Below are 25,000 nucleotides of genomic sequence, written 5' to 3'. Positions count from 1 at the left end.
CTCAATAGAAGAGCTAGTATAAAGACGTCCCACTGACTCAATAGAAGAGCTAGTACAAAGACGTCCCACTGACTCAATAGAAGAGCTAGTATAAAGACGTCCCACTGACTCAATAGAAGAGCTAGTATAAAGACGTCCCACTGACTCAATAGAAGAGCTACTATAAAGACGTCCCACTGACTCAATAGAAGAGCTAGTATAAAGACGTCCCACTGACTCAATAGAAGAGCTAGTACAAAGACGTCCCACTGACTCAATAGAAGAGCTAGTACAAAGACGTCCCACTGACTCAATAGAAGAGCTAGTATAAAGACGTCCCACTGACTCAATAGAAGAGCTAGTATAAAGACGTCCCACTGACTCAATAGAAGAGCTAGTATAAAGACGTCCCACTGACTCAATAGAAGAGCTACTATAAAGACGTCCCACTGACTCAAAAGAAGAGCTACTATAAAGACGTCCCACTGACTCAATAGAAGAGCTACTATAAAGACGTCCCACTGACTCAATAGAAGAGCTACTATAAAGACGTCCCACTGACTCAATAGAAGAGCTAGTATAAAGACGTCCCACTGACTCAATAGAAGAGCTAGTATAAAGACGTCCCACTGACTCAATAGAAGAGCTAGTATAAAGACGTCCCACTGACTCAATAGAAGAGCTACTATAAAGACGTCCCACTGACTCAATAGAAGAGCTAGTATAAAGACGTCCCACTGACTCAATAGAAGAGCTAGTATAAAGACGTCCCACTGACTCAATAGAAGAGCTAGGATAAAGACGTCCCACTGACTCAATAGAAGAGCTACTATAAAGACGTCCCACTGACTCAATAGAAGAGCTACTATAAAGACGTCCCACTGACTCAATAGAAGAGCTACTATAAAGACGTCCCACTGACTCAATAGAAGAGCTACTATAAAGACGTCCCACTGACTCAATAGAAGAGCTACTATAAAGACGTCCCACTGACTCAATAGAAGAGCTACTATAAAGACGTCCCACTGACTCAATAGAAGAGCTACTATAAAGACGTCCCACTGACTCAATAGAAGAGCTAGTATAAAGACGTCCCACTGACTCAATAGAAGAGCTACTATAAAGACGTCCCACTGACTCAATAGAAGAGCTACTATAAAGACGTCCCACTGACTCAATAGAAGAGCTAGTATAAAGACGTCCCACTGACTCAATAGAAGAGCTAGTATAAAGACGTCCCACTGACTCAATAGAAGAGCTAGTATAAAGACGTCCCACTGACTCAATAGAAGAGCTACTATAAAGACGTCCCACTGACTCAATAGAAGAGCTACGACAAAGACGTCCCACTGACTCAATAGAAGAGCTAGTATAAAGACGTCCCACTGACTCAATAGAAGAGCTACGACAAAGACGTCCCACTGACTCAATAGAAGAGCTACTATAAAGACGTCCCACTGACTCAATAGAAGAGCTACGACAAAGACGTCCCACTGACTCAATAGAAGAGCTAGTATAAAGACGTCCCACTGACTCAATAGAAGAGCTACGACAAAGACGTCCCACTGACTCAATAGAAGAGCTACTATAAAGACGTCCCACTGACTCAATAGAAGAGCTAGGATAAAGACGTCCCACTGACTCAATAGAAGAGCTACTATAAAGACGTCCCACTGACTCAATAGAAGAGCTACTATAAAGACGTCCCACTGACTCAATAGAAGAGCTACTATAAAGACGTCCCACTGACTCAATAGAAGAGCTAGTATAAAGACGTCCCACTGACTCAATAGAAGAGCTACTATAAAGACGTCCCACTGACTCAATAGAAGAGCTAGTATAAAGACGTCCCACTGACTCAATAGAAGAGCTACTATAAAGACGTCCCACTGACTCAATAGAAGAGCTAGGATAAAGACGATAAAGACGCTTTTTTTTTAACCTTTATTTAACTAGGCAAGTCAGTTAAAAACAAATTCTTATTCATAATGATGGCCTACCGGGGAACAGTGGGTTAACTGCATTGTTCAGGGGCAGAATTACAGATTTTTTACCTTGTCAGCTCGGGGGATTCCATCTAGCAACCTTTCAGGTTACTGGCACAACGCTCTAACCACTAGGCTACCTGCCGCCCCTGAAGATGAACCATTGATTCAATAGAATAGTTATTATAAAGATCAATGGAGGCTGCTGAGGGGAGGATGGCTCATAATAAAAAGGCTGGAACAAACATGTCTGATACCATTCCATTGACTCCATTGAGGCCATTATTATGGGCCGTCCTCCCCTCAGCACTGTTAAGCTCTTTCTCTGGTATTCAGAACCCGACGGACACGACGAAAGCTTAAACCAAGTTAATTCTTCCCAAAGGGTCAAACAGCTGTACAGACGACGACGACATATTCACACAAGCACTGATATTTAACCTTTTCTCCTACGCCGAGTCTCCTCCTACACATCTGAACAGCCAATGGATCCCTGTTGCTAGACAGAACCTTGGTGATATCTGTTCTTCCTCACTTCACCTGACATGACCTCTGCCCCAAAGTAGAGGTCGACCGATTATGATTTTTCAACGCCGATACCGATTATAGGTCCCAGAAGAAAAAAACGATAGCGATTAAATCGGACGATTTTTATATATATATATATATATATATATATATTTGTAATAATGACAATTACAACAATACTGAATCACTTTTATTTTAACTTAATATAATACATAATTAAAATCTATTTAGTCTCAAAAAAGCTAAACGTTTAAGTTCCTTGCTCAGAACATGAGAACATATGAAAGCTGGTGGTTCAATATTCCCAGTTAAGAAGTTTTAGGTTGTAGTTATTATAGGAATTATGACGCGTCGACTATTTCCCTCTATACCGTTTGTATTCCATATACCTTTGACTATTGGATGTTCTAATAGGCACTTTAGTATTGCCAGCCTAATCTCAGGAGTTGATAGGCTTGAAGTCATAAACAGCACTGTGATTCAAGCATTGCTAAGAGCTGCTGGCAAACGCAGTAAAGTTTAAATGAATGCTTTCAACCCTGCTGCTGCCTTCCACCACTCAGTCAGACTGCTCGATCAAATCATAGACTTCGTTATAATAAACAAACAAGAAATACGAGCTTTAGGTCAGTTAAATTGGTAAAATCCGGAAACTATCATTTCGAAAACAAAACGTTTATTCTTTCAGTGAAATACGGAACCGTTTCGTATTTTATTGAACGGGTGGCAACCCTAAGTCTAAATATTGCTGTTACATTGCACAACCTTCAATGTTATGTCATAATTATGTAAAATTCTGACAAATTAGTTTGCAACGAGCCAGGCGGCCCAAACGGTTGCATATACCCTGACTCTGAATGCAATGAACGCAAGAGAAGTGACACAATTTCCCTAGTTAATATTGCCTGCTAACATGCATTTATTTTAACTAAATATGCAGGATTAAAAATATATACTTCTGTGTATTGATTTTAAGAAAGGCGTCTACGGTTAGGTAGATTTGTGCAAAGATTGTGCTTTATCCGGCAATGTGTTTTTGTTAAATCGTCACCCGTTTGGCGAAGTTGAAGTAGGCTGTGATTCGATGATAAATTAACTGGCACCGCATTGATTATATGGAACGCAGGACAAGCTAGTTAACCTAGTATCATCAACCATGTGTAGTTAACTAGAGATTATGTGAAGATTGATTGTTTTTTATAAGATAAGTTTAATGCTAGCTAGCAACTTACCTTGGCTCCTTGCTGCACCTGCGTAACAGGTGGTCAGCCTGCCACGCAGTCTCCTCGTGGAGTGCAATGTGATCAGCCACAATCGGCATCCAAAAATGCAGATTACCGATTGTTATGAAAACTTGAAAATCGGCCATAATTTAAAAATCGGTCGACCTCCACCCCAAAGTACTCACTCACGGCTGTCATGGTGACTGGTACCAGACTGTGTCTCTTCTCCTCCCAGAGGATCCCTGATGTCTGACAATAACATATCCTGACATAATGTAAACGTAATACATTACCCTCTCTCCCTCAGTGACATGAATAAGTATATTTCATATTCTCAGAACCCCTCGGCAGCCTCCACTGATAGAGATGCACCAGTTTATCCAATACAGTCACACTCTACCCGCGTCCAAAATGTCACCCTATTCCCTTTATAGTGCACTACATTCGACCAGGGCCCATAGTGCACTATATAGGGAGTGGTTTGGGACATACTCTCAGTAATACACCCCTCTGTCTTCATCACGCCACTCTCAGGAAGAAAGCCTGTCAGTCTCAGAGTGGAGATGAGGACCTGTGGGACTCAACACCTGATCATTATTCAACACAGTACGATGCTCATTCTGTGAAGCTATAAACCACATGATTAAATAGAACACGACTATGTTGTAATTGGAACCATATTCCATACGGAACACAGAACACTACCAAAACTCTAGAACAGGGGGGGTTACTCAACTCTGACCCTACGAGGTCTGGATTTCTGTTCGACCTGATCATTATATTTTACACCCAAACCTGGTGTAAATCAGATCCTGATTAGATGCAGTAGAACTGGTTTTCCAGGACCAGAGTTGAGTTAGAGGGTACAAGAACATAGCTGGTTGTAGAAATCCAAATCTCACATTGTTGTTATTTACACTTACACACACACACACACACACACACACACACACACACACACACACACACACACACACACACACACACACAACGATATTAAACATGGCAAGGAGGACAGCGGTTAAGTTTGGTTCACCTTGTTCATGCTGTCACGCTGGCTTGAAGGTTTTAGGTAAAGTCGGTGCTTATCTGTTTAGTTTCTTGAGGAGATGTTTTCTACATTTGGAATTGGGTTGTGTGTGGGCTTCAGCAGACAAGGCCCTGAGCTGTCTGAGGCCTGTCAAAACAACACTCTGAACTACTAGTGAGAGAACCAGGGAGGGTGCCAATTAATGTCCTCCTCCTCCTCCTCCTCCTCCTCCTCCTCCCTCCTCCTCCCTGTCATTAATTATTAAAGAGATACTTACTGGTTTACTGAATGGATGGATGGAATGGAACTAAAGATGCTTTCTCTAATGTCCTGCCTCAGGGTGCCTTTGGCCTTCAGAATCTCCACAAAGTACTGCAAGAGAGCACACACACACACACACACACACACACACACACACACACACACAGAGACGTACACACACGCAGAGACAAGAAAGAAAAATTTAGTATTTGTATAGCTAAGCCTGTCTGCTATCTAGCTGCATGGTGTTGCATTGGTTCCATTGGATTCCCATGAGACTGAAGCGGTTTAAGAGATTAGACCACCGACAACTCAATTACTCCTAGTCCGCGTCCCCAATGGTACCCTAGTCTAGGGTTGGCCGATTTTACCATTGCATCGTCATTTTTTTAATTTTATATATATATATATATTTTTTTTAAATCGACAATGTTTGGCAGCCATCGTCGACGGTGACGACATCGTGATGTAACAAACAACGGTTTAGCATATTTGACCTTGACTGCACCACCGCAGTCTGGCAGCGCACAACAGAGCAGTCCAGTGAACACACAGCAGGTCCACATGCCAAATGGCCTATTCCCCATCAGCCGTAGCCTACACGTTCAATACACAGCAGGTCCACATGCCAAATGGCCTATTCCCCATCAGCCGTAGCCTACACGTTCAATACACAGCAGGTCCACATGCCAAATGGCCTATTCCCCATCAGCCGTAGCCTACACGTTCAATACACAGCAGGTCCACATGCCAAATGGCCTATTCCCCATCAGCCGTAGCCTACACGTTCAATACACAGCAGGTCCACATGCCAAATGGCCTATTCCCCATCAGCCGTAGCCTACACGTTCAATACACAGCAGGTCCACATGCCAAATGGCCTATTCCCTATCAGCCGTAGCCTACACGTTCAATACACAGCAGGTCCACATGCCAAATGGCCTATTCCCCATCAGCCGTAGCCTACACGTTCAATACGCAGCAGGTCCACATGCCAAATGGCCTATTCCCCATCAGCCGTAGCCTACACGTTCAATACACAGCAGGTCCACATGCCAAATGGCCTATTCCCCATCAGCCGTAGCCTACTGGACACCCTGTTGTCTGGCTTGTTGTTTTAACATGTGGGGTCATCACGGGCCTGTTGTCTGGCTTGTTGTTTTAACATGTGGGGTCATCACGGGCCTGTTGTCTGGCTTGTTGTTTTAACATGTGGGGTCATCATGGGCCTGTTGTCTGGCTTGTTGTTTAGACATGTGGGGTCATCATGGGCCTGTTGTCTGGCTTGTTGTTTTAACATGTGGGGTCATCACGGGCCTGTTGTCTGGCTTGTTGTTTTAACATGTGGGGTCATCACGGGCCTGTTGTCTGGCTTGTTGTTTAGACATGTGGGGTGATCACGGGCCTGTTGTCTGGCTTGTCGTTTTAACATGTGGGGTCATCACGGGCCTGTTGTCTGGCTTATTGTGATCCTGCTCTAACTAAAAAACAGGAATTGAAAAATATATATTTTGTAAAGGCAACAGCAGAAATGTCGTCCCCCACGGATGCAGCCCCCCCCCCCCCTCCCCCCTCCGGACCAATCAGGGTAGCTTGGTAAATGCCAGATCCCTATAGCAAGACGAATCACTCGCCCAAGTGAAGGTCAAAAAAAGAATCGGGCCAGTGGTGTCAGATATCACGTGAGTAGGCTAGATTTATATCCCTGAGCATGTGTGCCAAATTTCATCGCTGTGTCAAACAGATCAAGAGGTATTAACATGTGCCCGTTATAGTGCCACCGTGTGGTCGATATGAACGTTGTTCCATACGTTGAGTCTTGACAGTGTTTGTACCACATTTTTGTTACAATACCAATATCCATGCATTTATTATCCAGACCACGCCCATGTAACTGTTTCTTGGTCAATAGCGGCCATGTTGTTTAGAGTACTAGTCTGTATTGCGTTGAGAGATCTTTGTCCATAGACGTCACATGTCAAGTTTCATGCAGATCGGTCATTCAGTGCCAGAAGAGTTGCATTTTAAGTGTTTTTCACAAAATGAAAACAGGACATAAAATCCATCATGGCAGACAGTGTGAGCTAGTGTTTATAAGCACATAGTATAGCTCTCCGCCCATCTGAAGGCAGGGAAACACAGCCGGGCCTGGATTCAGAAGAGTATCAGAGCAGGAGTGCAGATCTAGGATCAGGTCCCCCCCGTCTATGTAATCTGATTCATTATGATCTAGGATCAGGTCCCCCCCGTCTATGTAATCTGATTCATTATAATCTAGGATCAAGTCCCCCCCCCCCCCCCGTCTATGTAATCTGATTCATTATAATCTAGGATCAAGTCCTCCCCCCATTTCTGTTGAATGCATTCAGTTGTACAGTTGACTAGGTATCCCCTTTCCTGTTTCAGCAGACAAATGGTTGAGTCCCTAAATGGCCCCCTATTCCATACACAGCTCACTACTGTTCAACAGAGCCCCATGGGTCCAGATCAAAACTAGTCCACTATATAGGGAAATAGGGTGTAATTTGGGACGTATGACAGTATAAATAGCAGGTGCTGTTCACATACCGTGTTGACTAGTTGTAGTTGTTTACAGTATTTCTGTTCAGTTTGGACCAGGGCCCTGGCTGTACGGGTTCTCTTTCTCTCCCACTTCTCTCTCTGCTCCTGGACACTACGGCTGCTGGTCGGGCCCACGGGGGTGGGGGAGAAACTCATGGTCCTACTGGGGCGGACTCCAGACCAGGACAACTGTAGACAGATGAAATCATTAGGGGGAGAAACTCATGGTCCTACTGGGGCGGACTCCAGACCAGGACAACTGTAGACAGATGAAATCATTAGGGGGAGAAACTCATGGTCCTACTGGGGCGGACTACAGATCAGGACAACTGTAGACAGATGAAATCATTAGGGGGAGAAACTCATGGTCCTACTGGGGTGGACACCGACTCCAGAGCTGTAGAGAATAAAACATTGGACGTTTTCTTACTTTTTCCAAACCATTATAGGTTTCTGAAATTCACTAGGCCTAGAAATCTCACCTGAAGTTTGTGAAGAGGCTATATCCACCAGCAATATTGACAATCACACTAATATTTTTTACATCGTCAAAGAATAAGTATTTCATAGAGCTCAATAACTAATAGTATTGCAGGAGACCAAAGGACACAGTGCTGAGGAAGGAACTGTGGTTGGTGATGCAATTAGTCCCTCGCACGCACGCTCTCAGACCCAGTCCTCCCTCGCCCGCACGCTCTCAGACCCAGTCCTCCCTCGCCCGCCCGCACGCACGCTCTCAGACCCAGTCCTCCCTCGCACGCTCTCAGACCCAGTCCTCCCTCCCTCGCACGCTCTCAGACCCAGTCCTCCCTCGCTCGCTCTCAGACCCAGTCCTCCCTCGCTCGCACGCTCTCAGACCCAGTCCTCCCTCGCTCGCACGCTCTCAGACCCAGTCCTCCCTCGCTCGCACGCTCTCAGACCCAGTCCTCCCTCGCTCGCACGCTCTCAGACCCAGTCCTCCCTCGCACGCACGCTCGCTGACCCAGTCCTCCCTCGCTCTCTGACGCAGTCTGTCCTCTCTCCCTCTCTCCCCCCCCAGAAAGGCACTCTGTGTGTCATTGATCAGACCCTGTTGTTTACAGTGTGTTAGTTAGTGAAAGGCTGTCGTTGACACTCGGCACCCTGGGAGATGTCACTGGGGTTAACTGCTGCTAAAGCGCTGCCCTCAGACTAAGTAATGGCCTTGGATTCTAACGCTTGTCCCAAATGGCACCCTATTCCCTATATAGTGCACTATGGGCCCTGGTCTAAAGTAGTGCACTATAAAAGGGAATAGGGTGCCATTTGGGACTGAACCCAGGTGTCTCAGCCTGCTCTATGGTGCTACAGAGGAGATGACACTAATGAGGGAGTCCAGGGAGGATACCTAGTTAAGGGACAACAAGGGGAGAGGAGGGAATCAGAGACAGGGAGAAAGCACTGGGTTACACACACACACACACACACACACACACACACACACACACACAGAGAGAGAGAGAGAGAAAGGGACACCTCTTAGCCAGGGGACATGAGGGGAGAGATGTAGAGAGAAAGGGGGACACCTCTTAGCCAGGGGACATGAGGGGAGAGAGAAAGGGGAACACCTCTTAGCCAGGGGACATGAGGGGAGAGAGAAAGGGGAACACCTCTTAGCCAGGGGACATGAGGGGAGAGAGAAAGGGGGAGGTCAATAGAAGGGCATGTGAAAGCACCTCTTAGCTAATAAGGAGCAGACATGTCTGTGTTCCATTCCTCCTTGTGTTATGACATTTTGGAGGTTTTCCCCATTAGCAGTAAAGACCTTTGCAGACTGTACATCAGATTCAGTCTATTACGATCATCACGACACACTGTGCGATGGTACCAGATTCAAATCTGGATATCAGCCTGGACAGATTGGAAATTAAACAATTGAAGCAAAAAAAAAAAGAAAAAAGTACGTTCTGCCATTGGCTTGCGAGGCTACGTCAACTGACATAGGCCAGGCCGACTGACGTGGGCCGGGCCGACTGACGTGGGCCGGGCCGACTGACGTGGGCCGGGCCGACTGACGTGGGCCGACTGACGTGGGCCGGGCCGACTGACGTGGGCCGACTGACGTGGGCCGGGCCGACTGACGTGGGCCGACTGACGTGGGCCGGGCCGACTGACGTGGGCCGACTGACGTGGGCCCGGGCCGACTGACGTGGGCCGACTGACGTGGGCCCGGGCCGACTGACGTGGGCCGACTGACGTGGGCCCGGGCCGACCGACGTGGGCCCGGGCCGGCCCGGGCCGACCGACGTGGGCCCGGGCCGACCGACGTGGGCCCGGGCCGACCGACGTGGGCCCGGGCCGACCGACGTGGGCCCGGGCCGACCGACGTGGGCCCGGGCCGACCGACGTGGGCCCGGGGCGACCGACGTGGGCCCGGGGCGACCGACGTGGGCCGGGGCGACCGACGTGGGCCGGGCCGACCGACGTGGGCCGGGCCGACCGACGTGGGCCAGGCCGACCGACGTGGGCTAGGTGAACTTCAGCGGTGTATTTGTTCTGCGCAGACCTTACCTCTATGTTTTAAACGCGAGAGAAGTGAGTTCAGAAAAAGCTGAAAGTATGCATCTTTCAACAACAACAACAAAAAAAGCGGCAAACAGACAAACGTTATATGCATGTTCTGAATGTGTAGCGGACATGGTGGGTCATGTGATGAGGTAGCCTCGCCTCCTCCCCCCCCCCCCCCGCGAACTTCAAAACCAGTGTCTGCCCTCGGACCAAAAGGACATTTCCAGGGAATTTTCTCTTGGTCTACAGATGATTGTTTGCTCCTGTGGGAGACTCGGGCTCATGTCCCGTGTGTTACAAATGTAAGTTGATCATGTTCAGAAATAAACACAAAGAGCTAACTTACAGTAAATTACATTATCTAACTCAAATATGCCAATTAACGTATAGAACATACAGTATTTTTGCAGAATACTCTTTTTTTTTTAAGCAATTAATGGGGCCTCCTGAAATGCTCAGTGGTCTAAGGTACTGTATCGCAGTGCTAGAGGCATCACTACAGATCCGGGTTCGATCCCGGGCTGTGTTGTGGCCCGACCGCGATCGGGAGACCCATGAGGCTGCGAACAATTGGCCCATTGTCGTCCGGGTTAGAGGGAGGGTTTGGCCGGCTGGGATGTCCCTGTCTCATCGTGTTCTAGCGACTCCTTGTGGCAGCCGGGCGCAGTGCACGCTGACTTCGGTCTTCAGCTGTACTGTGTTTCTTCCGACACATTGGTGGGGCGGCTGGCTTCCCGGGTTAAGCGAGCACTCTGTCAAGAAGCAGTGCGGCTTGGCGTGGTCGTGTTTCGGAGGACGCACGTCTCACGGCCGTCGCCTCTCCCGAGTCCGTACGGGAGATGCAGCGATGAGACAAGAATAACTACCAATTAGGGAGAAAAAGGGGGGGGGGGGGAAACTATATTTTTCTATTAAGTCATCTTTACTTTCACTTAAGTGTACTTTTTCCACCACTGGGAGAAAGATGATTGCATTCGTTGTGGAACCAGACTGCCTCCCGGGGTGAGGCTTACCCTGGCATGACGACGTGATAACTATGTAGATCTCTCCTGGACAAAGTGATTATTATCAATATATTCGTCTCTATTCTCAGGTTCTAGAATGCTAATTAGCACCAACGTAGACATCATGCAAGACTACAAATCCCTGCAAATCATCTCTGTCTGTCACCTTTGCTAAACAGGTATTGTGTCAAATTTAAACTTGCACAAGACAGGTCACAAAATTGTACATTTAAAAGAAATTTAGCCAATTTATTAATTACTAAATGTAGCTAGATCGCTAATCCAGAGTCTTACCTTTGCCTCAATTTGGCAGTCTTGTCCAGATTATGGTATTTGTAGTTCTTTATGAGAGCCACGAGCAACTAATTAGCTTTTCATTTTTAGGAGGTAAATACAGGCAAATATACTGCTAAAAGTCACCTTGTCCTATAGAGATTTACAGTTATCAAAAACGTCATGCCAGGGAAGCCTAAACGAAAACACAGACCTTATTTTAAGGGTTTCTAAAAAAATCTGTTATGGGAAAAATGAATGGTGGAAAAACAATTGGAACCATTTTCTGGTTTGACCCTTTGGTTTTATGGGCATTATGACTGTGGTACTCTATTCAAAGACCATGGCGGAAGTCGGCTCAAAACAGAAGTGACGTAGGAGCATGTGGAATGAGTGGGATTCTGTGTTCACACATGTTACAAGTGATTCCTTTTAATAAACAACGACTTATCTGCATTCCAAATTAAAAGTAGTCTGAAAAAGGAGATGTGTTTCAGGACGATGCATCATGATACCTTGTTGACAACATGAACAGTAATCTGCTCCGCTCGGTTAACTTGAGAAGGGCACTCCTCCCTCACCGCTTTTGCGCGTTCAAATTATTATTGCATACGACAAAGTAACACGTTTTGTATAGCTTACAGGACAACATTTCAAAAAAACATAACTGAAATGTTTCTCGACGTGAGCACCGCAAATAACGTTTAGCTTTAACAACAAACAATGAACGTAGTTAGCCCTGTTTTCTGCAAAGTTATACGACAACGTAGAGGAAAGCAACATGGTTAAAGGTAGCGACTGGAATGTGACTCGACTTACACATTTACAGCGATATTACTTTATAAACTACATAAAATGTTGCTTAGGTCGAAAAGATGAACTCACCTGTCAACGTCTTCTTATCTGTTCAAAATTGAAATCCAGGGCGCTCTTTACGGGCTGCTGTTTCTTCCGGGTTGTCGAGCAACACTATTGGCTCCCGGTCCCCCAGGGGATATGACATCATCGAAACTGACCCGCCCAGCCTAGTGACGTGGCAGGATGTCAACAAGGCAGCATGTTGCAACGTCCAGAAACACATCTCTTTTCCATACGTTTTGAATTTTTTCAAACTAGTTTTCATTGGGAAGGCAAATACAGCGTTTTAATCAAAAGCAATCACTATTGCATGTGAAAACACAGACTCCTACTCAATTACCAGGGTTGCGGAGTACCTGATTACATGTAATCTGAGTAGATAAAAATGTAATCATTTACATTACCAGAACAAAAATGTATTGTAATCAGATTACAGATACTTTTGAAAAACAGGATGATTATTTTTAAATATAGAAAGGATGTTTGTGGAAAAAATATACATTACGACACCTTTCTGTTTTCTCAATGACATTCAAATCAGCATTGAAAAAAAGATGCAAGTTTAAGTTTGTTCCACCTGAGCGAGTCTAACCACAAGTTAGAGACCACTGTGATGACACACGATGTGTTTGATGGATCCTTTTTCGTCTTCTAATGCCACTTAAAGTGGAACTGACAGCGTTTTAACAACATGGCTTCGTGTTCAAATCTGTTCATATACACCCCCAGGAAGAATATGGTGCCTTTTTTTGTTTTTACATTTTCTGACAAGCGAGCGCTTAGATTTGGTCATAAAGTCATAGAATGTTTGGGAATTACATATAGTAAGTCATTTGTGAAAATTCTATAGCAATATAGAGTGGGAAAGGGGTCGTGTGTTTGGACAATTAATAGACACTGCAGGAAATAAATCCTAATAAAAAAAATGTGTCTCATCCAGGACCAGAGTCTACGCAGACCGGTGAACCATAGCCAATCAGCGCTACAGTAGGCCTATATACAAATAATCCATTTGGCACACATGTAACAGGTTCCGTCCCTCTCTTCGCCCCAACCCGGGCTCGAACCAGGGACCCTTGCACACATCAACAACTGACACCCACGAAGCATCGTTACCCATCGCGCCACAAAAGCCGCGGCCCTTGCAACGCAAGGGGAAACCCTACTTCAGGTCTCAGAGCTATTAGCGCGCACCACCGCTAACTAACTAGCCATTTCACATCGGTTACACACAGGCCTGGCATCGTTCCCTTTGAACTGGACTGTGTGTTTACAGGCAGTAGCAAAAGCGCAACTTTAGATAATTAGAAGGCATTCGCCAAAAGCCACAAAATACACCTGAATGGATTTCTGCAAGTTTGTAAATACCACGGGAATCCTCTTACAGTCCTGTTGATCAAACAACCATGACGAGGTAGACTATCTCCTCCTCACTATGCACTTTAACAACAAGAGCAACAGCTAATGTTATCCAGAGTGATATGAGCTAAACATCTAACGAGGGAATAGTAGATAAGCCGTCTCAAACATTTTTCAGCTTGTAGTTGACCGTCAAAATTGCACTGATAAACTACGGGGAATAATAGCCTGCTCGCCCTCCTGCAGCTTGCCTGCAATGCGTGCCTTGTCCCAACCCACAACTTGCCTGCACATTTCACCGATGCCAAATACATTTGATTGACAACTAAGAGATACGCTAACTGTCATTCAAGTTCAGCATAGCTAGCTAGCACAGTGATTCACATGTCTTGCTAACTAACCAAATGACACCTGCATCTTTAGCTGTAGCCACAGAAAAAAACGATATGGGGGGGGAGAAATTCAGCCATTCACCCACTCGTCCAAATGACAACATCCTACCAGCAGCTAGCTAACGTTAGTCTCCATGGAGAGTAATCCAAAAGTAATCAGATTACGTTACTGAGTTTCGTTACTGAATACAATTTTTGGACAGGTAACTAGTAACTGTAATAGATTACATTTAGAAAGTAGCCTACCCAACCTTTGCTCATTACTCCATGTGCTAAATCTAGCCTAGGCTACGTCACTTTGATTTGAAACGATTTCGCGGTGGGCATTGAACGGGGTACCCGGCTCACACCTGGGAGGCAACCTGGTTCCAAAATGAGTGAAATCATTTTTCACCCTGTGTAAAATCTCCCCCAGCACGGTAACCTGGGCCAGATAATCAATCCCCTCACTCGCTCTCTTTCCCCATCTGCTTATTGGAAGTGTGAAGATATATGTGTCAATCACAGTTCTCAATCTCCATGGTGATGGTAAATCCAGACATTCACCTTGACAAAAATGCAGCGATCAGATTCAGTACACAGATGAAAAGTCAATAGCGGGGCTGAACACAGTCCACACTAATGAACAGTATAGTTTTCAATCTGAATCTGTCATTTGTAGGCTAACAACTGTAGTTGTGAAACCAAAATAACTAGTGATGATGCTAATCTTGGATCTTGTTAGAGCAGTAGTAGGGGAAAAAAAGTATTTGAGTTGAAACACATGCCTTCTCTTCTTGCCCTGTAGACTTAATTACCAACAAGTGGGCATGTGCTCTTCTCTGCCAGTGAGTCTATCTATACTGGGGAATTCAGTCATCCCCTTGGTGATAGGCTACATCCTAGTAGGAAATGAAGGAATAAGAGAAAAACATATCAGCACATTTCAACAGTAATTATAAAACAGTGTTAGATATTAAGATGAAAGAGACGCCCCACTAAATCAGTCTTAGGAACAGTTATAGCCTCAGCAGCTCCTGCAGAAGAAGGAACTGTCCCACATGTGTATTTTATTTTATTTATTTTTATTTCATCTGGTAGGCCAGTTGAGAACAAGTTCTCATTTACAACTGCGACCTGGTCAAGATAAAGCGTAGCAATTCGACACATACAACAACACAGTTACACATGGAGAAAAACTAACATACAGTCAATAATACAGTAGAACAAAAGAAAACCAAAAAGTCTATATACAGTGAATGGAAATGAGGTAAGTTAAGGCAATAAATAGGCCATGGTGGCGAAGTAATTACAATATAGCAATTAAACACTGGAGTGATAGATGTGCAGAAGATGAATGTGCAAGTAGAGATACAGGGGTGCAAAGGTGCAAGATAAATAAATACAGTATGGGGATGAGGTAGGTAGATAGATGGGCTGTAGGTAGGTAGATAAATGGCCACCTATTCCCTATGTACTATATAGTGCAATACTTACCCTATGGCCTCTGGTCAACAGTAGTGCACTATAGAGAGAATAGAGTGCCATTTGGGACGAATGTCCCTGGCGGAGCGTCAAATACCCTGTGCTCTAAATATATAAACAAAGCGGGAGCTTGGAGTCCGCCCACAGTAGCTCTAACACTGACATCTAGTGTTGTCAGTGTGTCTGTCTGAGTGGTGCTGCTCATCAGAAATACACAGGCAGTAGTAGAATAGTGAATCGAGGAGGAGAGTGTGAGTGACTGAAACATGAAACGATGCAGAGTACATCCTCTGCATTAACCTGAGTGCAGTGGGCATCAAAAGCAAACAAGTGTCAGGTAAGACGTAGACTGAGATATCCTATGGTATACAATGGTTTCTATATCTTCTAGAGATATCCTGTAGTAACTATGGTTTCTATATCTTCTAGAGATATCCTGTAGTAACTATGGTTTCTATATCTTCTAGAGATATCCTGTAGTAACTATGGTTTCTATATCTTCTAGAGATATCCTGTAGTAACTATGGTTTCTATATCTTCTAGAGATATCCTGTAGTAACTATGGTTTCTATATCTTCTAGAGATATCCTGTAGTAACTATGGTTTCTATATCTTCTAGAGATATCCTGTAGTAACTATGGTTTCTATATCTTCTAGAGATATCCTGTAGTAACTATGGTTTCTATATCTGCTAGAGATATCCTGTAGTAACTATGGTTTCTATATCTTCTAGAGATATCCTGTAGTAACTATGGTTTCTATATCTTCTAGAGATATCCTGTAGTAACTATGGTTTCTATATCTTCTAGAGATATCCTGTAGTAACTATGGTTTCTATATCTGCTAGAGATATCCTGTAGTAACTATGGTTTCTATATCTTCTAGAGATATCCTGTAGTAACTATGGTTTCTATATCTTCTAGAGATATCCTGTAGTAACTATGGTTTCTATATCTTCTAGAGATATCCTATGGTATACTATGGTTTCTATATCTTCTAGAGATATCCTGTAGTAACTATGGTTTCTATATCTTCTAGAGATATCCTGTAGTAACTATGGTTTCTATATCTTCTAGAGATATCCTGTAGTAACTATGGTTTCTATATCTTCTAGAGATATCCTGTAGTAACTATGGTTTCTATATCTTCTAGAGATATCCTGTAGTAACTATGGTTTCTATATAATTTAATAGCTACAGACTGTGGACTGTCTCTCTCAGAGAGCATTGTTAAATGTATGATGTAATGAAGACATCAGAATGGATTACATGTGTTGTAGGCTCTAACGGACAGTAAAGCTATTAACACAGTCAACAAATACAACAAAACAACAACTGATGAGCCCCAAGTACTTCAAACTCACAAAGAGAATCTAAAGTAGTTTATTAACATCTGTCTCATATCAATTCTCCACACCCTGCCTGGGAGTAAGTTAGCCACGTAATATCCACATAATATGGAAGGTACTATTCATGTACTATCCAGGTAATATCCAGGTAATATCCATGTACTTTCCATGTACTATCCATGTACTATCCAGGTAACATCTGTGTACTATCCATTTAATATCCAGGTAATATCCATGTAGTATTCATGTAATATCCATGTACTATCCATGTACTTTCCATGTACTATCCAGGTAATATCCAGGTATTATCCGTGTACTATCCATGTACTATCCAGGTAAAATCCAGGTAATATCCATGTACCATCCAGGAAATATCCAGGTAATATCCGTGTACTATTCGTGTACTATCCTGTAACGGTTGTCGTATGAAGTGGACCAAGGCGCAGCGGGTTGAGTGCTCATTTTAAACTTTTATTGAACACTAAATAAACAAAACAAGAAAACGAACGAACGAACAGTAATGCAGGCTACACACAGCAGTGCAAAAACAACTTCCCACCAACCACAGGTGAAAAAAGGGCTACCTAAGTATGAGTCTCAATCAGCAACAATGATGTACAGCTGTTCCTGATTGAGAGCCATACCAGGCCAACAAAGAAATACACAACATAGAAAACCATAGAAATACAAAATAAGAACATTACCCCCAAAAAACGGAACACATAAAACAAACACCCCTCTTACATAAATACATATCCCAATAAACCCCGAACCACATAAAACAAATACCCCCTGCCACGTCCTGACCAAACTACAATAACCAATAACCCCTTATACTGGTCAGGACGTGACATATCCATGTAATATCCAGGTAATATTTGTGTACTATCTGTGTACTCTCCAGGTAATATCCAGGTACTGTCCATGTACTATCCATGTACTATTCCATGTAATATCCATGCACTATCCATCCATCCATGCACTATCCAGGTAATATCCATGTACTATCCAGGTAATATCCAGGTAATATCCATGTACTATCCAGGTAATATCCAGGTACTATCCATGTAATATCTATGTACTATCCAGCTGCTATCCATGTACTATCCATGTACTATCCATGTAATATCCAGGTAATATCCATGTACTATCCAGGTAATATCCATGTACTATCCAGGTAATATCCATGTACTATCCATGTACTGATCCAGGGTAATATCCATGTACTATCCAGGTAATATCCAGGTAATATCCATGTACTATCCATGTGCTATCCAGGTAATATCCAGGTACTATCCAGGTAATATCCATGTACTATCCAGGTAATATCCATGTACTATCCATGTACTATCCAGGTAATATCCATGTACTATCCAGGTAATATCCAGGTAATATCCATGTACTATCCATGTGCTATCCAGGTAATATCCAGGTACTATCCAGGTAATATCTATGTACTATCCATCCATCCATGCACTATCCAGGTAATATCCATGTACTATCCAGGTAATATCCAGATAATATCCATGTACTATCCATGTACTATCCAGGTAATATCCAGGTACTATCCATGTAATATCTATGTACTATCCAGCTGCTATCCATGTACTATCCATGTACTATCCAGGTAATATCCATGTAATATCCAGGTAATATCCATGTACTATCCAGGTAATATCCATGTACTATCCAGGTAATATCCATGTACTATCCATGTACTATCCAGGTAATATCCATGTACTATCCAGGTAATATCCAGGTAATATCCATGTACTATCCATGTGCTATCCAGGTAATATCCAGGTACTATCCAGGTAATATCCATGTACTATCCAGGTAATATCCATGTACTATCCATGTACTATCCAGGTAATATCCATGTACTATCCAGGTAATATCCAGGTAATATCCATGTACTATCCATGTGCTATCCAGGTAATATCCAGGTACTATCCAGGTAATATCTATGTACTATCCAGCTGCTATCCATGTACTATCCATGTACTATCCAGGTAATATCCATGTACTAACCAGGTAATATCCAGGTAATATCCATGTACTATCCATGTACTATCCAGGTAATATCCAGGTAATATCCATGTACTATCCATGTACTATCCATGTACTATCCAGGTAATATCCGTGTAATATCCAGGTAATATCCATGTACTATCCAGGTAATATCCATGTACTATCCAGGTACTATCCATGCACTATCCAGGTAATATCCAGGTAATATCCATGTACTATCCATGTACTATCCAGGTAATATCCAGGTACTATCCATGTAATATCTATGTACTATCCAGCTGCTATCCATGTACTATCCAGGTAATATCCATGTACTATCCAGGTAATATCCATGTACTATCCATGTACTATCCAGGTAATATCCATGTACTATCCAGGTAATATCCATGTACTATCCAGCTGCTATCCATGTACTATCCAGGTAATATCCATGTACTATCCAGGTAATATCCATGTACTATCCATGTACTATCCAGGTAATATCCATGTACTATCCAGGTAATATCCATGTACTATCCAGGAAATATCCATGTACTATCCAGGTAATATCCAGGTAATATCCATGTACTATCCATGTACTATCCATGTAATATCCAGGTACTATCCAGGTAATATCCAGGTAATATCCATGTACTATCCAGGTACTATCCATGTAATGGGGGGGGGGGGGGTCCAACTCAGCCCTCCACTCTTTATTGATTTCTATAGCTGCTTCCCAAATGGCGCCCTATTCCCTATATAGTGCACTCTTTTTGATCAGGACTCATAGAGGCTCTGGTCAAAAGTAGTGCACTATTTTAGAGAATAGGATTCTATTTGGCACACAGCCTAAGTTTATTATGTTTCCAGTTTCCAAGACATTTGATATTGTAATAATTGGGACCCCATACAGAAGCTGTGCAAATTAGGGCCTATTTAGCCTTGGGGGGAGATATAACTATAAACGGCACGGACACCTCACAGACAAAGGCTCCTTTTTGTTTTGTTTTTTTTAACCTGAGGAAAGAAAGAGAGGAAAAGTGATAGAATATCCGTCAATAATCTACACTGGCGGTAGACGAGTAGAGGAGTAGCTAACTCTCTCAAGGTTTTCCTGCTGCTCTGTTGTACATTATTCATCTAGCAGAGAGCCAGAGGGCTCGTCATTGACCTCAGCACCTCACAACAAAAACCCTTCATGGCATGCATACCAAATGGAACCCTGTTCCCTTCATAGCACACTGCTTTAGACCAGGGCCCTATTCCCTGTATAGAACACTGCTTTAGACCAGAGCCCCATTCCCCACATAGTGCACTGCTTTAGACCAGAGCCCCGTTCCCTACATAGTGCACTACTTTAGACCAGAGCCCCATTCCCCACATAGTGCACTGCTTTAGACCAGAGCCCCGTTCCCTACATAGTGCACTACTTTAGACCAGAGCCCCATTCCCCACATAGTGCACTGCTTTAGACCAGAGCCCCGTTCCCTACATAGTGCACTACTTTAGACCAGGGCCCTATTCCCTAGATAGCACACTGCTTTTGACCAGAGCCCTATGGGTCTGTATGAGGGGGGGAGGGGTCCTGGTCAAAAGTAGTGTGCTATGTAGGGAATATGATCCCATTTGGGACGTACACCATGAGATGAAAGAATGCAATGTTTTGTAATTCAACTATTGAGTCCTGAAGTCACACCCCGCCTCCTCCTCCTCCATCCTTACTGCAATTCAATAGTTTGGGATTTTCAACTTCATGCATTATTCATGAGGGTATAGGAGGGGAAAGTCTCTGCTACTTTAGCTTGGTTACTGTTGTCATGGAACCATACTGCCTGTCTGTAAGTCTAACAACATATTATGGGATCAGTACGGTTACTGTTGTCATGGAACCATACTGCCTGTCTGTAAGTCTAACGACATATTATGGGATCAGTACGGTTACTGTTGTCATGGAACCATACTGCCTGTCTGTAAGTCTAACGACATATTATGGGATCAGTACGGTTACTGTTGTCATGGAACCATACTGCCTGTCTGTAAGTCTAACAACATATTATGGGATCAGTACGGTTACTGTTGTCATGGAACCATACTGCCTGTCTGTAAGTCTAACGACATATTATGGGATCAGTACGGTTACTGTTGTCATGGAACCATACTGCCTGGTCTGTAAGTCTAACAACATATTATGGGATCAGTACGGTTACTGTTGTCATGGAACCATACTGCCTGTCTGTCTGTAAGTCTAACGACATATTATGGGATCAGTACGGTTACTGTTGTCATGGAACCATACTGTCTGTCTGTCTGTAAGTCTAACGACATATTATGGGATCAGTACGGTTACTGTTGTCATGGAACCATACTGTCTGTCTGTAAGTCTAACAACATATTATGGGATCAGTACGGTTACTGTTGTCATGGAACCATACTGCCTGTCTGTCTGTAAGTCTAACGACATATTATGGGATCAGTACGGTTACTGTTGTCATGGAACCATACTGCCTGTCTGTCTGTCAGTCTAACAACATATTATGGGATCAGTACGGTTACTGTTGTCATGGAACCATACTGCCTGTCTGTCAGTCTAACGACATATTATGGGATCAGTACGGTTACTGTTGTCATGGAACCATACTGCCTGTCTGTCAGTCTAACAACATATTATGGGATCAGTACGGTTACTGTTGTCATGGAACCATACTGCCTGTCTGTAAGTCTAACAACATATTATGGGATCAGTACGGTTACTGTTGTCATGGAACCATACTGCCTGTCTGTCTGTTAGTCTAACGACATATTATGGGATCAGTACGGTTACTGTTGTCATGGAACCATACTGCCTGCCTGTCTGTTAGTCTAACGACATATTATGGAATCAGTACGGTTACTGTTGTCATGGAACCATACTGCCTGTCTGTAAGTCTAACGACATATTATGGGATCAGTACGGTTACTGTTGTCATGGAACCATACTGCCTGTCTGTCAGTCTAACGACATATTATGGGATCAGTACGGTTACTGTTGTCATGGAACCATACTGCCTGCCTGTCTGTCAGTCTAACAACATATTATGGGATCAGTACGGTTACTGTTGTCATGGAACCGTACTGCCTGTCTGTCTGTTAGTCTAACGACATATTATGGGATCAGTACGGTTACTGTTGTCATGGAACCGTACGTCCTGTCTGTCTGTAAGTCTAACGACATATTATGGGATCAGTACGGTTACTGTTGTCATGGAACCATACTGACTGTCTGTCTGTAAGTCTAACGACATATTATGGAATCAGTACGGTTACTGTTGTCATGGAACCATACTGCCTGTCTGTAAGTCTAACAACATATTATGGGATCAGTACGGTTACTGTTGTCATGGAACCATACTGTCTGTCTGTAAGTCTAACGACATATTATGGGATCAGTTCGGTTACTGTTGTCATGGAACCATACTGCCTGTCTGTCTGTAAGTCTAACGACATATTATGGAATCAGTACGGTTACTGTTGTCATGGAACCATACTGCCTGTCTGTAAGTCTAACGACATATTATGGAATCAGTACGGTTACTGTTGTCATGGAACCATACTGCCTGTCTGTCTGTAAGTCTAACAACATATTATGGGATCAGTACGGTTACTGTTGTCATGGAACCATACTGTCTGTCTGTAAGTCTAACGACATATTATGGGATCAGTACGGTTACTGTTGTCATGGAACCATACTGCCTGTCTGTAAGTCTAACGACATATTATGGGATCAGTACGGTTACTGTTGTCATGGAACCATACTGCCTGTCTGTAAGTCTAACAACATATTATGGGATCAGTACGGTTACTGTTGTCATGGAACCATACTGCCTGTCTGTCTGTAAGTCTAACAACATATTATGGGATCAGTACGGTTACTGTTGTCATGGAACCATACTGCCTGTCTGTCTGTAAGTCTAACAACATATTATGGGATCAGTACGGTTACTGTTGTCATGGAACCATACTGCCTGTCTGTAAGTCTAACGACATATTATGGGATCAGTACGGTTACTGTTGTCATGGACCCATACTGCCTGTCTGTAAGTCTAACAACATATTATGGGATCAGTACGGTTACTGTTGTCATGGAACCATACTGCCTGTCTGTAAGTCTAACGACATATTATGGGATCAGTACGGTTACTGTTGTCATGGAACCATACTACCTGTCTGTCTGTAAGTCTAACGACATATTATGGGATCAGTACGGTTACTGTTGTCATGGAACCATACTGCCTGTCTGTCTGTCAGTCTAACAACATATTATGGGATCAGTACGGTTACTGTTGTCATGGAACCATACTGCCTGTCTGTCAGTCTAACGACATATTATGGGATCAGTACGGTTACTGTTGTCATGGAACCATACTGCCTGTCTGTCAGTCTAACAACATATTATGGGATCAGTACGGTTACTGTTGTCATGGAACCATACTGCCTGTCTGTCAGTCTAACGACATATTATGGGATCAGTACGGTTACTGTTGTCATGGAACCATACTGCCTGTCTGTCAGTCTAACAACATATTATGGGATCAGTACGGTTACTGTTGTCATGGAACCATACTGCCTGTCTGTCTGTTAGTCTAACGACATATTATGGGATCAGTACGGTTACTGTTGTCATGGAACCATACTGCCTGTCTGTTAGTCTAACGACATATTATGGGATCAGTACGGTTACTGTTGTCATGGAACCATACTGCCTGTCTGTAAGTCAAACAACATATTATGGGATCAGTACGGTTACTGTTGTCATGGAACCATACTGCCTGCCTGTCTGTAAGTCTAACAACATATTATGGGATCAGTACGGTTACTGTTGTCATGGAACCATACTGCCTGTCTGTCAGTCTAACAACGTATTATGGGATCAGTACGGTTACTGTTGTCATGGAACCATACTGCCTGTCTGTAAGTCTAACGACATATTATGGGATCAGTACGGTTACTGTTGTCATGGAACCACACTGCCTGTCTGTCAGTCTAACGACATATTATGGGATCAGTACGGTTACTGTTGTCATGGAACCATACTGCCTGTTTGTCTGTAAGTCTAACGACATATTATGGGATCAGTACGGTTACTGTTGTCATGGAACCATACTGCCTGCCTGTCTGTCAGTCTAACAACATATTATGGGATCAGTACGGTTACTGTTGTCATGGAACCATACTGCCTGTCTGTTAGTCTAACGACATATTATGGGATCAGTACGGTTACTGTTGTCATGGAACCGTACTGCCTGTCTGTCTGTTAGTCTAACGACATATTATGGGATCAGTACGGTTACTGTTGTCATGGAACCGTACTGCCTGTCTGTCTGTAAGTCTAACGACATATTATGGGATCAGTACGGTTACTGTTGTCATGGAACCATACTGCCTGTCTGTAAGTCTAACAACATATTATGGGATCAGTACGGTTACTGTTGTCATGGAACCATACTGCCTGTCTGTAAGTCTAACGACATATTATGGAATCAGTACGGTTACTGTTGTCGTGGAACCATACTGCCTGTCTGTCAGTCTAACAACATATTATGGGATCAGTACGGTTACTGTTGTCATGGAACCATCCTGCCTATCTGTAAATCTAACTATCATAACAAATACGCGGTCTGGCTAGAGTGAAACCTCTTCAGCAAATATGGGTAAACACCCGGGTGTCAAATCCCCCTTCCTTCCAGCCAGTACCTGCCACTTAGTGACTGGTTATTGATGTAGAATCCAATTATCTAGCACCGGTGAAAGGGCCAACGGCTTCATTTGGGTTTTAGATGAACTAAGAGGCCAAGGCACTTCGGTTAAACTTAAGAGCTACAATTGACAATGTTTTAGTCCAATAGTAACGGCGGGCGGTGGCGTCGAGTGTTGACACTCGTTCCTAAGAGCCGTTAAGGCTCGGTGCTTTTATAAAGTACATCATTGTATCACTTCGAATTAGTGTAAATTAGTGTAATTGTATAATGTGTTCTTCAGGGGCAATGTAGCAACCGCTTGTTGGGCTCTCCAGACAGTCTCGAAATGGCACCCTATTCCCTACATGGTGCACTACTTTTGACCTGAGCCCTAGTTCATTCTACAGGGAATAGGGAGCCATTTAGGACGGAGTCATGCGGAAGCCAACCCCTTTTAGCTTGTAATTGCAGATACTCATACTTT

General features: G+C 43.6%; 1 protein-coding gene across 7 annotated transcripts in view; it reads right to left on the bottom strand.

Annotated features, from left to right (window-relative positions):
• Positions 1 to 12,415, bottom strand: part of LOC123728277 (rho guanine nucleotide exchange factor 39-like) — a 110,203-nt gene extending 97,788 nt beyond the window's left edge. For all 7 annotated transcript variants that reach the window (XR_014381247.1, XR_014381251.1, XR_014381249.1 and 4 more), the window contains exons 1-3: positions 12,257 to 12,415; positions 7,575 to 7,757; positions 5,023 to 5,117 (exon numbers count right to left, since the gene is read on the bottom strand). Coding sequence is in view for 1 of the 7 variants with exons in the window: in XM_082964296.1 (XP_082820422.1) it covers positions 5,023 to 5,117; positions 7,575 to 7,724 (245 nt within the window). In the remaining 6 variants the exon portion in view is untranslated. The remainder of the gene's footprint in view (positions 1 to 5,022; positions 5,118 to 7,574; positions 7,758 to 12,256) is intronic.
• Positions 12,416 to 25,000: the final 12,585 nt, after the last annotated feature.

Source organism: Salmo salar, chromosome 17, assembly GCF_965601325.2.
Source record: "Salmo salar chromosome 17, fSalSal1, whole genome shotgun sequence".
Taxonomy (NCBI): domain Eukaryota; kingdom Metazoa; phylum Chordata; class Actinopteri; order Salmoniformes; family Salmonidae; genus Salmo; species Salmo salar.
Note: the sequence above shows the minus strand (reverse complement) of the source record. Positions and strands in the feature narration are given on the sequence as shown.